This window comes from Gymnoscopelus microlampas (assembly GCF_963454915.1).
Source record: "Gymnoscopelus microlampas genome assembly, chromosome: 16".
In the NCBI taxonomy this organism is placed as follows: Eukaryota; Metazoa; Chordata; class Actinopteri; order Myctophiformes; family Myctophidae; genus Gymnoscopelus; species Gymnoscopelus microlampas.
Genome location: NC_139953.1, coordinates 28,402,757 through 28,419,988, shown reverse-complemented (window position 1 = coordinate 28,419,988; position 17,232 = coordinate 28,402,757). Strand labels below are relative to the sequence as shown.

Genomic DNA, 17,232 nt, shown 5'->3' with positions numbered 1-17,232 from the left:
CATTCTCTAGCTAATGGCCTCTGTTCCGTATGCTATGCACACACACTAAACAACGTAATCGCTTCACCTTAACAGCTCACCATAACAAGGGGTTGGCCATGATGGCTCGCTCCGTTTTATCACAGCACATAAAAAGCCATACGGCATCAACCTTAACAGCCAATGTGTCTGCCAATTCCATATCCTTGATTAAGTACTCGATGATAAAAGAAAACAGCGTTAGTTTGATTTCCTCCACAATGTTTACACTGTAAAATCCTCAGTGTTAATTTAACCACACAAACCCTGGCGGCCAAATTCTTGGGACGAACATTCTGTGAAAATATCCGTTCTACAGCTAAGAGATTTGAGGGGGAAAAAGGAGCAGCAGACCAAGTATAAATCCTTTTTTTTGGGGGTGGAAACTATAAACCCAGAATGCATTGTGAGCTTGTAGATTTCCTTTTTTTCTTTTCTTTTTTTTTTTTTTACAAGTTTTGGAGTTTTTAAACATTTCACCTACAATGACATACCCAAAATAAAGACACCTGGTTGAAAGTGCTATAATTTGTATATTGCCTGAAGGATTACTATGTATTTTTGGCATGTTTCTTTTTTGCATAAAGGAATTGAGTATTCAAACTGACACGGTACGCAAAATCTACGTGCCCTTGCATACAGTACACAAATGTGCACATACCTATGCAAATAGCTTCACTCAAGGCACACACACATGCAATAATGTTATAGCTGAGTAATTGGTTTCTGTAATATGCCATTCTAATTGTCATCATGGACCCTGTATAAACAATTACAGGAGATGGCCAGATGAAGACATGCTGAGATCCTGTTGCATTGTGGGACTGAAGAGGTAAATGGGATCAACCAGGGACACAGACACCCCGAGCAGCACGGAAGGTCCAGTCACTCTGATCGACAAGGAAAACAATGTACCAAACAAACGGCAAATGGAAAGTCATAGAGAGACAATATAGCACTCGCTCGTTTCAGTGACAGAGCGCCTGGTACTGCTTGTGCGGAGCAAAGAGATGTGGGGAGAACGTGATGGATTCGGACCCCAATCCCTTCTGCCACGCGGCGCGCCGAGTGTTTTACGGCCCCTCCGCTTCCTCCTTCTCCTTCTTCTCCCTCTCGTGGCGAAGATGGATGGTAGGCAACATGGGCCGAGCGACCCTGCACCTTCGCTCAGACTCCACCGATCATTGGCGCTCGGCTTATGGGTGACAAATGGCCAGAGAGGGGGAGAGCGAGAAAGAGAGAGAGAGAGAGAGAGAGGAAAAAACATTGAAACCTTAAAAACAAAAAACATAAAATGATGTAGACGTAGTGAGAGAGGAAGAAAAGCAGCCTGATCACTGGAAATGGAGAAAGGAGGTGGAAACGAGAGAGCCCAGGAAGAGTGAACTAAAACCTGTGATTGAGTCCGATTTTTTTGTTCCCAACTCATTTTACCGTGCCGGGGGCGAAGGAGCGTGATGTACGACCCAGTCACAAGGCCAGCGACCAGTCATACGCCGGAGAAAATGACATCCCACCATCGACCCACCAACATTTTAGACGCTGTTTTCTCCCTCAGACTGATTGCTCTTCCAGCGTGTGGATTTCTTTCCCCATTCCACCATCTTCAGTCATTTCAATACCATTGACGATAACCTTTGGAAAAAAACCTCATTGATTTAGCTTGCTCCCAATCGCTGATAATTTCCCCCACCATGGCAACATTTTTTCAGCGAATACTGACTGACGCATAAAGCCAGCAGATAGAAATGCCAGAGCACTAAATGCCAATGCATGTCTTGCTTTCACAGACCACAGAAGACCATTAACCTCCATTCACGCTCTTGTAGGCCACCATGGTTGAGTAGAATCCAATCGATACTGCCTCTTTACCAGCACCCCCGCCCAACCCCCCTTCACTAAGACGGTCACCAGTGGTTCCCAAACGGTGTGCATTGGGATTTTGTAACAGCCACACATTTTTATTGCAATTTATACAACTATATAAAAACTTTATGTTCAGTCATTTCCCAATACAGAGGCAAATTCTTTTGGTTTTTATTTGTCAATAGTAAATAGTAAATTAAATAAATAAATCGTTTAGAGATAAGAATGGTAAAACAACCTTGAGATTTTGACTGCCCTTTGGTATGAGACATTTCTGGCCGATAACCGATATAATCATTGCTGTTATGGCCAATTTATTTATTTACCAAACAAGTAAAAACACCAAAACACACCTTCTATCTCTCACACGGGCGCACTCTCTCTGTCTCTCCCTCCCTCTGTCTCTCCCTCCCTCTGTCTCTCCCTCCCTCTGTCCCCCTCCCTCTCTCTCTCTCTCTTTGGAAAGCAATTGAATGGACTTGCTTGTGTTTTTGTTTTGTTTTTTAGCGGGTTGTGGGGCGGGACGGGTCGTTGATTTATATTCATTTTTGCGGGGCGGCTTGGGGCGGGTTGGTTTCCCGTGCGGGGCGGGTTATGAAAAAACCTGATCCGCGCATCACTAGGACACCAATAACTCAGATTTAAGGTTAATTTTGTACCCATGTTTAATATAGGTTCCTTATCGATCCCACTATGAATCCTTTTCTATTGTTAGTAGATTAGGCAAATGTTAAACATTTTTGGCCTACTATTAAACACAACAGTTTGCCTTTCCAAATATACGCAGACAGAAGGCAATGTGTGTACTGACACTTTAAAAGCCTAGTGTATACTTCGTCGTACAATGGTAACGCACACCAAACATACCATAGATCTACAAGTAAGGCTGAACAATTAATCGTTTTCAAACCGAAATCGCGATTTGAAACCACGCGATTAGCTAATCGCAAAGGCCGCGATTTTTTGATTTTGTATTTTATCATAATACATAATTTTAATATTAATATTAATCCCAGAGCACCCGCGGGACTTGTCTCCTTCTCTCCAGAGTGGCTGCCTCTCTCTACAGGGAGCGAGAGGGCAGCGCCCCCTCCCCTCCCCTCTCTCTCTGTCCCTCTCATAGAGTTAGGTCCCTCGCCGTCGGCTGCGAGTATTTAAAGTTTGTCGAACGGCCGTGTTGCGCAACTTAAGGTCCCCGATGCCGCGCGTAGCGGTAAAACATTATTTTCGGTGCGACACAAGTAGTGTAGTAGTAGTGTTGCTCCTATCTATGTTTGTTTCTGTAAGTGTAACTTATATTTTTCCCATCATTATTAAACTATTACTGTTGGATGCTGTGATCCAATGTAAACAATACGATGCAAAGCACTTCCTGGTCAGTGTTGCCAGGTTCTGTGAGAGAAATAAGCAACCCTGTCTATGAAAACAAGCCCAAAAAAAAAGAAGCGACTAAACTGTATCTTTGTCACTTATGTACAGTGGTGGAAAAAGTACTCAAATGTTGTACTTAAATAAACGTATCAATACTGCAATGTAGAAGTACTCTGTTACAAGTAAAAATTCAAAATTGGCCTAATTCAAGTAGGCCTACAAAAGTATTGGTATCAAAATGTACTTAAAGTACCAAAAGTAAAAGTACTAATGTTTGAAAATAGCAGATCTACAAGCTCACAACGCGTCGCATCGCGGCGAGTTGTGAGCTTGTAGATCGGCTATTTTCAAATTACCTAGGTATAAAATAGGGCTAAAGTGGTTAATGTAGGTTTTATAATATTATAATTTATATCTGCAAAGTAACTAGTCACTAAAGTTCTCAAATAATTGTAGTGGAGTAAAAGTACAATATTTGCCTCTGAGATGTAGTGGAGTAGGAGTTAAAGTATTGGAAATTAGAAATCTCAAGTGAAGTACAAATACCTCAAAATTGTAATTAAGTACAGTACTTAAGTAAATGTACTTAGTTACTTTCCACCACTGCGTTATGTATTCTGAGTTTTTCACTTCCAAGGAGTAGTAGTAATACAATGTACAGTAGGAGAGGACTTTGCCTTGTGAGACAAAAAAAGTGTTACATTTTAGTTGAGTGTTAATCTACATAAGCTAAATACTGGATATCAGTAAATATGCTTCTGGAGCCATAAGTGAACGACCTACTTATTTCACTGCTGTGAATTGTTTACACAAAATGGTAATTATTTGTTTAATTTTATTTTCATTTTTATTTACAGTATTGAACTTCATTTCAGAAAAAGCTTCTCTTCTTGAGCCATAAGTTAATGACTTAACAAGTTCAATGTTGGGTTGTTTACAAAAATAAGCTATTTCTATTCCAGCTAAATGTTTAAATATATACATGGGAAAAAAAGTACTTGGAAGATACATGTTGGAAGCAATGAAGCAATTCATATCTTTTAGTTCTCATCCTTATTTATTAGAATCTAGAACAGTAAATAAATGGTATGCCATTTGGTAATGTTCCATTACTTCCAATTACTTTTTAAACGTACACAGTGAATACTAAACTGAAGCTTGACTTTGAAAAAATGTTTAAGATTTTTTTTTATTTATTTTTTATTAAAAAAATCGCAATCAAATCGCAATCGCAATATCGGTCAGAAAAATCGCAATTAGATTTTTTCCCAAAATCGTTCAGCCCTATCTACAAGCTTACAACGCGGAGCAACGTATTGTAAGCTTGTAGCTCGCCAATTTTCGCTGCGCAAGTCACAGACGTAGATTGAGCCACTTAGCTTGGCACAAACGCGAACAACATGCTGCTGGTGTCATAAATGCAATATTTAGCGCAATTTGCTATCCAACAACTTCTGGATGTGAAGTGTGTGGCTGGCTACCATGTCATATAAAGTAGGGAGGGAAACATCAGAAAAGTACCGTCGACTTGGAAGGTTGTCCGAATACTCTATGTAAAACAGCGTTATGACAGTGCTTCAAATGAGTCAAATGAATCAGATTGGTAGTGTTGAATGATTTCAAGTGGCGAAGTAATGCGAGGAGGCTCACATAACTTCGCCCTTGCAAGTATTGCATATTGCAATTCTTGTGTCTTATTTTTTTTACTGTGAAATACGCCCATACGGCTGACATTACTGCCGTTTTCCTTTTCTCTTTAGCACATAGTGTAGTGTGTTTACTGTTTGTCTAACTGAATCCCACGCTGCTTAATAACAAACATCGGCCGATTCCTATGTGATTGCCGATATATCGTGTACCACTATTGAAAACCACTATGGTCTATTGAGACCATCGTAAGTTGTGCAGTCGCTGTAGTCTTCAACTTGGATGTGCATTTTTAACCTGGATGATTTTGCTGCCAATCGAATTTCATTTTGCTTTCTCATTTCATTGTATTTATTATACAGGGGGGAAATTACAAAAAAGAAACACAGACTTTACTCAGCAAAATTACTGATATAGAGAGGGTTCCAGTCCTGCAGTGGCAAATAAAGGGAAGGGTAAAGGAAAAATAAATGGAGAGAATAGAAGTTGCTTGAGAAAAATACGCTCAAGGAGAAAGAAGCAAATGAACAAGAAAAAGAGACTATTAGCCTACAGTAACTGATGATGAAAAAAAGGTATACAGTACAGAAGCAGTTCCACAGTCTGTCGATGCTTTTAAGAGAGGACTAAAGACTTTCCTTTTTAATAAAGCATTTGGTTAGCTTTTTAGGTTTTAACCCCTAGGGTTTCTTTGCCCCCTTGCTTGTTTTTAATTGGGGTTTTTTAAGACCCTCCTTTTCTATTCTGTACTGTAGCACTTTGAGGTTTGTTGTTTGAGGTTTGTTCAAATGTAAAGTGCAAACAAATAAAATGTATTATTATTATTATTACCCTTATTATTATTATTATTATCATTATTATAAGAAGAAGAAGAAGAAGAAATGGTGTATAGAGAAAATATACACATTTGAGGAAAGCTGGCAAAGTTGTTCTTGATTCTACAATACTATATGGATTAAAAAAGATACTAAGGTCATGAATCCCAGCCCCAGCTCCCAAATGTGTGGACAACCGTAGAGCTGTGGTTCTCAAACTATTTAATTTCAAATAGAGTGTACAATTACACTCTCTGAGTTACATACCTGTAAGGCTACATTTGGGGGGGTCCTCAAGGGACCCTGAGGGTCCCTGGACCCCACTTTGAGAATCACTGAAGTAGAGATGCCAACAAAACACAAGGGAAAACTACAGTACATAGATTTTGTATTTCGCTAAAAGTTTAAACACGAAAGTCAAACAATATATTAAAGACCAGTTATTACTCTGCTGGAGACGGATAGTACAGGTTAACAACACTCTGCAGTGTCACTCACAAAAGTTACAAATTACATTTGTAATAACTAGCCTAATTGAATGTCTAATGAAGATAAATGAAAAACTTGCCATAGGAGATGGCAAAACTTGTACATTTTAATGTTTGCAGCTGAGACTGGGGTTGTTTTTTTCTCCAGAAGATGTCTCAAGGGCTCACTTGTACTTCATCAGTTAGGGGTTGGAAATAGAGTTGCACCTCAGGTTACTAAAACCACCAAATCCCCAGAAAGAATACTGAGGACGTGACATTGACACATTGACATTAGACTTCAAGATTATGTAGGCCTATCTCAGTTAATTTCAGCTCAGTTCAGTTTTTTTATTTTCAGATAATGGACATATAACAGTAGAGAAGTACATTTCACAAATTGCCACTGTTTTCCCCGCAGTGTCCAAGAGTCCGAAAAAGGGTTAGGGAGAAGCACTAGGCTTGTTGGGCCCTACCCTGGAGTCTTACATCTCTCTTTTCTTCCTTTTTTTACATTTTTTACACAAAGCACGCCTCATGGCGTACTTACATACGTATATATTATTACACAACACACATACCTGCACATGATATTCATACAGGTATGTTTATAGCATTGCTCTGTATATATACACATACACACACCATCACACACATACATATATATATATTCCACACAAATATATACACGTAGTCCTACACACTGTCCTATAACAATCCATACAATTTGGCCATGTTCTCAACTGGTTTTCCTCCCATCTAAACTACAGAACACACGTTTTCTGTGGGGTATCACAAGGGTCAGTTCTAGGTTATGTGCTTTTCAATCTATGAGCCCCTTGGTACCATCATACGGAGTCACAATGTACTGTATCCTACCAATCCTATGCTGACGACACAATGTTTTACATTTCTCTGTCTCTGATCTCAGTCTTACCGATAAGGTAATTTGGAGTAACGATACAGTATCGATGCATCGATTTGTGTGTGTGTGTGTGTGTGTGTGTGTGTGTGTGTGTGTGTGTGTGTGTGTGTGTGTGTGTGTGTGTGTGTGTGTGTGTGTGTGTGTGTGTGTGTGTGTGTGTGTGTGTGTGTCTGTGCCTGTGTGTGTGTGTGTGTGTGTGTGTGTGTGTGTGTGTGTGTGTGTGTGTGTGTGTGTGCGCGCGTGGGTGGGTACGTGTGTGCGTTGACTGACTGCACACATTGTTCTAGACATTCATTGATTAAAACCGGTGTGAACTTACTTTGTATTTGAGAGATAATGAAAGATTAACTTGACTTGATTAGAAGTCTTTAAAGACTTTCTTTAAGATCTTTAACCAAAGCTTCCCATCAGTCCCACTCCCAAGGACTACATACTAATTTAATGTCACATACATTATTTAATTTATTTGGGCTTTATTACTGACTGTATCTAGTTCTCTGTGTTTGAAAACTGAGATAAGAAAAATAACAAGAAAATAAAGTGCTCTCAAAATATGGACCGCATTGCTACATTTTAAAAATAAGGCCAATTTCCTTGAATACCTGTGCTGCAATTGCTTAAAATGTAGTTATTTTAAACCAATTGAGTGTTCCAACCTCGCTGAGCTCTGCATTTTATGGGTATTTTCTGCCAGCAAGCCCTCAGAGAACTCTGTGTGAATGCAAGGCTGTTTTGCGTTATGCTAAATATATTCACACATAGACATTTGAGGTAAACAAGAGGCTGAATCGTGTGCAACAATATTTTGTTTCTGATATTCATCCTAGTATACCTCCAACATGAGTGATGAAGATGAAACTTGAACAACTGTAAAATTGTACAGCTTTCCAGTACCACCAAAGTTGAAATTCCCTTCAACTTTGGTGAAGGGATAGATAGATCTATCAATCTATCTATCAATCTATCTATCAATCCATGTATCTATCTATCTATCTATCTATCTATCTATCTATCTATCTATCTATCTATCTATCTATCTATCTATCTATCTATCTATCTATCTATATATCTATACAGTATATAACAGAGAACAAAGGAAGAGGACAGAAGACTACGGAACACAACAATAAGTTACCATACTACATTTGAAGAACCTGTCTTTGGACAAAATGTGTTCTTGTTCTTAGTTTTACACAATCATGTACAGTATATAGCATTGTAATATACACCCCAGTAGTCTGCTGTCTGTCTCTTGCCCCTCAGATCAAGAGACAGAGAGAGAGAGAGAGAGAGAGAGAGAGAGAACAAGAGAGAGAGAAAAAAAGGGAGTGAGAAAGCGAGAGAGAAAGAAAGAGAGAGAGAGTTTGAGAGAAAGAGAAAGAAAAGTCTGTGATTAAAGCCCGGCAGGGAATGTGCCGTTTCTGAGGTGAGATGGAAGCTTTAGTACACATGGAGCCCAGCGGGGATGCTCTCTTATTAGCTCTCTATCAATACCACTGAGCAGCAGGATGCCCCTCCCTCTCTCCCTCTCTCTCCCTAACTCTCTCTTTCTCTCTCTCGCTCCCTCCCTCCCCTGGCTGTACTCTCTGTTCCTCACTTATTAACACTCAATCAATAGCACATGCCAGCGGGACACCTCTTTCCCTCTCTCTCTCTCTCACACACGCACAGTCGCACACACGCACAGTCGCACACACGCACACTTTCTCTCTTTCTCTCTCTCTCTCAGACAAAACCACCCTCTCTGACTCTCCCGTTCTCCGTCCCGTCCCCCTCTCATGTCTCAATGTTTTGAAAGCTGCAGCGAAAACCTCGGGAGCAGACTCCATCGAGCAACTTATCTTGTGCACCGTAAATTGAGCCATTACGCTGCGATACGGAAAACGTTCTTTAGGGAGACATGCTGGGGATGCAATACAGTGTGGCTCTAATTTGTTCAGCAGCCTGTTATCTGTGTACAGTAGAGCAGCCTGACTGCCATTGGGCTCTGCTCAGCGGGAGGTGAGATTTATATCTATAAACAACCCCCCCCCCCTGGTCTCAGCTTAATTCAATTGGAGGCATATTATCGACTGCTGTGGAGCTTGGAGATCCTTGACGGTTTCTCCTGGTTGGGCAGCCTCACTGAGAGATGCCTGTATCGGCTCAACGTATCTCTGTGTAGATGCCGTAACAGACGGCGTCAGTACAACCTCAGATTGAATGTAAAGACTTTAAAGGCCTAATCCGGGATTAGGCCTTTAATTTGAGTTATGTTCACATACATTCTTAAAGACTTTGATCTGTAACTTTTTTAACCCATTAAGACAGAGGCCGATTCTACAAGATGCGTTCTAAATTAGTAGTTTTCACACTTTAACATTTTTTTAAAATATATCAGATACAAGCTCGCAGCTGTGAGCTTGTATATATGCTATTTTTGAATAGCCAACGCAAAAATCTAATGGGTTTTTATGGGTTAAGCCATCATAAATCAAAATACCATAATAGGTCTGTTCTAGAGCTTCCAAATTAAACAAACCTATTACAGCCCATAAAGTAATGTAAATACAGTTTAAAACATGTATCTGTTCTGTTGTCTATGTTAGTCATACCAAAGGCTGAATAAATCACCTTACCTAGAGAATAAAAACACGTTACGTTACGTTTGTTTCACTGATTTGGCCTTTGAAAACCATTAACTATATCTAATGCAACCTTTTGAGTGAAGCATTCACTGTATACTGGACGCACCAATGTTCTTTGCATATGAGTGATCACTTAAATCCAGTGCATTTGTAATTGTAACCACTTGAGAGTGGTCTCGTCTATGATGGCAATCTATCCAACTCCATCCAGGGTACCAGTGCTGAATAGTTTGATCATGAAAATGAGTAACCCATGTGCCAAGCCACCACATTTCAACTAAAGTTAACACTTGGATGATTATATCCATTAAAAACGTGGAGACGTACTTTCTATCCACTTGATCTGTAATCAGCATCTAAATAGTCAAACTAAAATTATGCTATCAGGACGTCCTACACTAATCATACATTTTCAGAGTAATACCACTCCAATAGTCACTGAGGGTTTGAAATATTGTTTTGGATGGATCTTAAGTGTTTGTTCCTTTGGCTGTCTGAACCTCTATATGAATCTAAAATATGCAACAGATAACTCTACAGCTAACACACTCTGAAAGCGAAAGAGATTTTCCATCTTGTTCCTATCCCTTTCTTCACAACATTGATTTCCTTTCTTTCAACTGTTAGCTCTCTGAGGGGGAAAACATTTTCAAAAGGTGAACTCGTCTCTTTGGCTCAGAATACTTTTCTTCCGACTGACTTGCTGAGCTGACAAAGCTCTCAACAGTTGATGCCTCCGCTGCCTGCAACCCTCTCTGCCTCTGTCACGCACGCGCACGCGAACGCACACGCGCACGCACACACACACACACACACACACACACACACACACACACACACACACACACACACACACACACACACACACACACACACACACACCTTTGTGTGTGAGCGTTGTCCCTGCATAGTACAGCATGGGGCTTGGCAGCAAAGCTCATCTCCCATGGCAATTGAAAAATGTCATAATATACATAGCCAGCCGGCTTCAAAAATGAAAGTGCTTTACTAAACTTTGCTCTGTGCATAGAACCTGACCTGGGTACTGCTCTCTGCACTCTCAGTAACAGGAGAGGTTTTAGTGACATTTCAACAGATGTAATAATCAACAGCAGTAACACAACCACTCAGTGTTACCATGAGACAATAACGCAAGGACTCACTTAACTCGCTGCATGCCAGTGTTGCACACCGAAAACAGTCGTTGCAATGCGTTGTGAGCTGGTAAATCTGCTATTTTCGGTGCAACTACCTGTAAATCACCCTTAAGGTATTCTCCTGTGAGCCACATGACATTGCATGAACTGGCAAAGACAGCAAAGATCATGGAAAATCATACGAATTAGGTATGGATGATCAAAGGCAATGCTGTTTACACTGCAAAAACAAGAAAGGCTCAAAAGCAGGAAAGGAGAATAATAAATAAAGGAGATCTTACCGTGAGTATTCTTCATTATCCCTGCCACAGCGGGCGTCCTTGTGTTTCTCCCAGTCCTTGCCGTGCTTACAGGTGGTCAGCAGAATAATATCTTCCCCGTTGTGCATGTGATACAGAGCGTTCCTGGTCTCGGAACCAATACCGGTCAGGTAGCGCTTCCCTTTAAAAACCAGCAAGTACTTCCTGGAAGGCGGCATGTCGTTGAGTGTTAAGTAACCCTTGCCCCCTCCTTTCAGAGGGTGATCCTTCGAGAACAGGGGGATGGAAATGTCAAAGTTGGGCCGGAAGTTGCCCACATCCACGCTGGCCTTGGCCAGCATGGCCTGGCCTACCTCAAATCCCAGGTCCTCCGTGTAGTCTGGCCAGGTGCCAGAGTACAGGTTAAAGATGAGGTGGTTCCTGCCGTCGTTCCAGTTGGGTAGGCTCTGGATGCGAGCGCGCACGTTCTGGGCGTACCGCGCCGACAGCTGGTCCCTGTCCAGAGTGTCCACCGCCAGCACGAACAGGCACGCCCGGGACGGGTCCGTGGTGTGGAAGCGAGACTCCTCAATGGAGGACAGTATTTTCTGATAGGTCTCAGAGATCTCCTCGCCCCGCTGGGGAGGGTAGATGTAGATCTGGAAGCCGTGTTGCTGGCAGCGACTGAAGTCGAAGCACGTCTCCATGCGGCAGCGGCGGTTCTTGTAGATGTTGTCACGGATCGCCCGCCGCTCACGGGGCGAGGTGTGCTGGTGGTGGAGCCGAGGACTGTCCTCCTGCGGGAATGAACAATGCCACACACACACACATGCACATGGAGAATGATTAAATATCAACATAAACTGTTCTCTGTGTTACTCTACTGTTCTGTGCTTTCCTGACTGTCGGTAATCAGAGATTAAAAAAAGTATAGATACGTCATAAGCAAACTTCAGATGACTCTTATTGCTGTGGTTACAATAACCAACACATCTTCATTGTCTCCACCAGGCCGAAGGCTTGGCCGAGACTATGTTTTCACCCCTGTCTGTCCGTCTGTGCGTGCGGCCGTCTGTCTGTGAAACAATTATAGCGCAACCACCAGGATGCCGATTTTTTTATATTACAGTCTTAGAGATTTTGTCCAAACATCACGCAAATCGGTACACACTATCTCTAAAGTCATGTGATCAAGACAGATTTGTCTTTTTCACATTTTTCATATTCCATCCTGATTGGCTAAGATTGGCTTCCAAAGATTGCAGGTGATACTTTCAAAGTGAAACTTTGCAGGCACATCCCCACTAGGCCAAGGAAGAATCTCCGGCACCGTTGGCCTGATCGGCGTGAAACTTTGCACGCACACTCCCTGGAGGCCAAGGAAGAACCTTTTTTTTAATAGCGCCACCAGGAGGCCGAATTGTGCACACATTTTTATTTTATTTTACTCAGATTGGCGTGGTTTTTCACCACGCCATCGGTACACATTATCTCTGTAGTCATGCGATCAAGACAGATCTGTCAGATTTGTCATATTCCACCCTGATTGGCTAAGATTGGATTCCAAAGTTTGCGGGAGTGGCCCGTTTTGAAAAAAATGAACCATAAATCATACAATCAAAATTATTTTCCCCTTGGATTCCTTGGATCATTACGCAACTCCCCAAATAATCCACGCCCCTTTTGCACAAAATACCACAAATCATGAATGCAGTGCCAATTGCTGGGAAACCTTCCCAGCAATTGCACGCACATTCCCACTAAGACAAGGAAGAAACTCCATCCCAAATTCTTCAAACCTCCTCATGGTGGCGCTACAACAGCCCACTTCACATTTGGGCCATAACTTTTGAAACGTAGGTCGTACAATGAAAAAAAAAATCCCTTGGATTTGGATTCGCAATTTATTTGTGCCGGATTACATTTTCTGCCATAGTGCGTTTTCTTCAAAACACACTTTTTGCAACTACTCCTACAGATTCACACAAATTGGTATTTGGTACACATTATCTCTAGGGTCATGTGACCAAGATGTATCAGTCAGATTTTTCAGATCTCATTCCAAATGGCTATGACTGCCTTCCAACGTTTTCGAGCCCTGGGTATAGGCAACCCGGCCTAGAGTTCTTCATATCAAACAACGTGGAGGCCCCCGGCCGTGGCTTGATTAATCGTTCTCCCGTGTTTGACGTGGAAAGGCGTCATATTGCTTTGAGTGGAAAAGTCCATTCTGTAATATGTATTTCTACGTTAATCACATTCCAACCCAACCAAGAAAATTGAATTCTCCCTCGGTCCTACCTCCTGCTCTCCGTCCTCCAGGTACGGCTCCAGCGGGTCAGTTGTCTCTGGCCAGCGCCTGGGCTGCCTTGAAGGGCTTCTGAGGGCCTGGGGCTGTGGTTGGGGACGGGGCTGGGGCCAGTAGAGCTCGTGGGTCTGGTCGTGGAGGCGGTGCTCCTGGTAGTAATACTGGTAATCTTGCAGGCGGTGATGGTGGTCCAGCTGGGACTGCAGCTGGTACGATTGCTGCTGCTGGAATTCGCCGATCTGCAGCCCCCACAGGTAGACGAGCAAGAGTACACCGGCCCCCACAGACACAAGCAGGTACCGCTTCTTGGCCTGCATGTGGGCTGCGGGGGGGTGGGTGGGGGAGTGGGGGGGGGGGGAGGCTGGCGCAAGGTGGGACAGAGGAGGACAGAGGAGTAGCAGGGAATGGAGCGGGGTGGGATTGCGCGAAGGAAGTGGACAGGGAGAGTCAGAGCAGACAAGGAAAGGGGAAGGGGAAGGGACAGGTGGGGTGGGGTGGGGGTGGGGATACAGGGAGGCGGGGTGAGGTTTACTCCACCCGCAGGGCAGCAGGCTCTCTATCCACAGCTCGGCATTTTTTGGACTTGGAGTCACTGGGCGGAAAGAGATGGAAAGCGAGGTCAATGCAACGGATTCACTTACAGCGCACATTTTTGGGACAAATACAGGGTGGTGGAGTGGAGTTAATCTGTATGAGTTCCTGTTGGCTCAGTTTCATATGAAGGCCAGAGATGTAGAATATGCTTGCAAATCACTGGGGGGCTAAAGTAGGTCTCAGGGTAACCAATATTAACATTAGTCACAGTGTGTGTGTGTGTGTGTGTGTGTGTGTGTGTGTGTGTGTGTGTGTGTGTGTGTGTGTGTGTGTGTGTGTGTGTGTGTGAGAGAGACAGACAGACAGACAGATATTACAGATGCTCTGCTCTCAGTACTGTGCTGTTTATAAAAGTCTTAGCAATAATATTAGCCTACATTTTAATCCATCACAATAGGCTATATGAAACATTACTGTAGCCTAATGTAAGAGAACTGCAAACAAGCCAGATAGTGATGTACCGTGCATATTCACATCATGCATACTTTACATTACTTGAGACCATTTTTCATTTGTTTAAATATATAATATATAATATTTTTTTACATTTTGGACAAAATAGCCAATTTTACAGTGCCCATATGTCCCTAATGCCCACCTATCCATCAGAACACCTGCTATCTGAGTCATCAAAATATAGGCTAGGCCTATCGAAATGATATTTTGATATAGGCTATCCAGATCAATATAGGGTTGTGTGTGGAAACAGTTACTTTAAAATGTGCAATTGTTTGAAGGGCTGATATATTTTATCAAATATTATTAACAATAATAATAATAATAATAATAATAATAATAATAATAATAATAATAATAACAATAAAAAAAAACTAAAAAAAAACGTTTCAACCAGTTAAACCCATAGACTGTATGGTTAAACCCCAGCATTGGATTGTGGGGAAAGCTTTTGCTGAAAATAGCAGATCGACAAGCTCACAATGCCACATGTTGTGTCGCATACTCAGGTTACCCATATGGGGTTTAAGTGCATTGTGACTGAAAAAAGTCATTCGCCAATTAGCCATAACCTACCTTTTCACACAGAACACCTGTGGTCCCAGCAGCCAGTGATCCGGACGCTCGGTGTTCTCCCCTCCAGCCGCGCTGCTGGTCCCCGGGTTGGAAACACATTCTCTTCACACACCACAATACCAATGGAGGACCGTCTATTTGTGTAACGGGGTGTAATTAATTAGGTTACCGAAGTCTACGGTCTGTCTGACTCCGTACACAGGAGGCGAGGTGCGCTGTCATCTTCCAAATCACAAAGTTTCCCGCCGAGTGATGAGCGCGCTCCCGCGGACTGAGGCAAAACAAATGATTCTCATTCCGTCTGGAGACTTTTTTCAGTGTCAGCCCTCTCGGTGATTCTAGATCCACACTCGTGATTTTAGGCTACTTTGGAAAGCACGCGTGATTCACAAATAAAGGCATCGAGTGGGTCTCAGTTGCAGTTGAAAGCTCAACCAGTCCTCTCGAGATTCCACGGCAGAATTCCAAACGCATTCATTCTTTAACTCAACATTGTACAAGTAGGCTAATAGCCTACACCCCACTAAGATAAAAGCTAAGAGACTCCGGGAATCTCGGTGTGTCACTTAAATAAATAAGCTACACCTGCGTGTCGGTAAAATCCTGCTGAGTGAGTCCTGTAGCCACACACAGTAATTACTGATTACTCCTGTAATCAATCGCTTCAGGGCCAAATTCAATAAACCAAGATGAAAGCCTCTGGTGATGATAGATGATACTCTGATGAGGCACCACTGTCTACCGCAGCGGTCCCGTAAGCCTCCTCTCTTCACATCCCTCTCCTCCTCCGTGTTCCCCAGCTCCGGCTCCGCTCAGCTGGAGTCTGGATGCGGGCTGCGCCTATTGGCAGAGCAGCCTCGTGGAGCCTGGCACGCTGGCAGTGGTGTTAAAGTAACTAAGTACATGTAGTGACTTTCTTAAGTACAAATTTGAGGTATTTTTTTTACTTTACTGGAGTATTTCCAATTTTAAGTACTTTTACTTCTTCTAGGCTACATCTCAGAGGAAAATATTGAAGGCTACTTTTACACAACAATTATATGAACACTTTTGTTAGTTAGCCTACTTTGTAGATTTTGATTATTATTAAAAAACATACTGTAGGCTAACCATTTCAGCCCTATATACATTTCGGGCCATTTGAAATTATCTAGTTCACAATGCTTGCATGGTGAGCATTGAGCTTGTAGATCTGCTATTTTCAAAAGTTTTTTATACATTTTAAAACTTGTGAAACGGCACATTCTGCATGCATAACGATACTCAAGTATATTTCGATACCAATACTTTTGTACTTTTACTCAAGTAAATGTTGAACTTTGACTTGCAACAGAGTATTTCTACGTTGCAGTATTGGTACTTTTACTTAAGTAAAAAAATGTGAGTAGCCTATACTTTCTCCACCTGCAACAAGAATCCAAGTTTGTGAGGTTGATTCGTAGGCTATACTCAGTTCACGACTACGGCCGTTATAGTCTAAATGTTAGGGTCCAATGCTGCAAATTAAATAATACAGGCTATATCACAATTAATTTGAATAGGTTCGTTTTGAAAATGTCATTTTAACTTTAAACTTCTCGCTTCCAGTCCAGCGGAGTGCAGACCTTTACAACTTTTATCAAGCTTCCCCCGACAGTCATTAGTGGGGTTAAAGCAGGTCTATTCAATTAAAGGTATAGCTTAATTAAAAGGTTACAGACGTGCGTGTGTGTGTGTGTGTGTGAGAGAGAGAGAGAGAGAGAGAGAGAGAGAGAGAGAGAGAGAGAGAGAGAGAGAGAGAGAGAGAGAGAATGTGAATGTGAATGTTGTTATACAGGTATTTTTTTGAATTGACAGTTTCTTGTGCAATTATTAATTTAATTAACTACGTAATATGCAAAACTTATATAATTCATATAATGAGGATAGGCTATATTCAGTATAGGCCTATTAGCAGTTAAGCATTTATTGAATTCACCTAGATTGCTAGGCAAATTATCCGTAGACTACAATTATGCATGAGTTGCAGAGGTTCATCATGTGTCAAACATCGCCATCTTGTGGTACTTGCACTTGTATTGTAGGCTACTGATACCAAACACTGCTGCTTAACAAGTTAATCAAAAAAGTCACCTCAATAAGCAGACCTAAAACATTATGGAAATAGCAGATCTACAAGCTCACAAC

At 42.0% G+C, this 17,232-nt stretch overlaps 1 protein-coding gene across 2 annotated transcripts in view; it reads right to left on the bottom strand.

Moving 5' to 3' along the window:
* LOC311063844 (exostosin-1) overlaps positions 1–13,757 on the bottom strand; it is a gene marked incomplete at both ends in the record, with an annotated part of 229,696 nt that extends 215,939 nt beyond the window's left edge. The window contains 3 exons of one of the 2 annotated variants that reach the window (XM_084083454.1): positions 11,175–11,929; positions 13,434–13,512; positions 13,603–13,757. In XM_084083454.1, coding sequence (XP_083939580.1) covers positions 11,175–11,929; positions 13,434–13,512; positions 13,603–13,757 — 989 coding nt within the window. Of the gene's footprint in view, positions 1–11,174; positions 11,930–13,433 lie in introns of both variants that reach the window. The other variant, XM_084083453.1, reaches the window with a different exon arrangement.
* Positions 13,758–17,232: the final 3,475 nt, after the last annotated feature.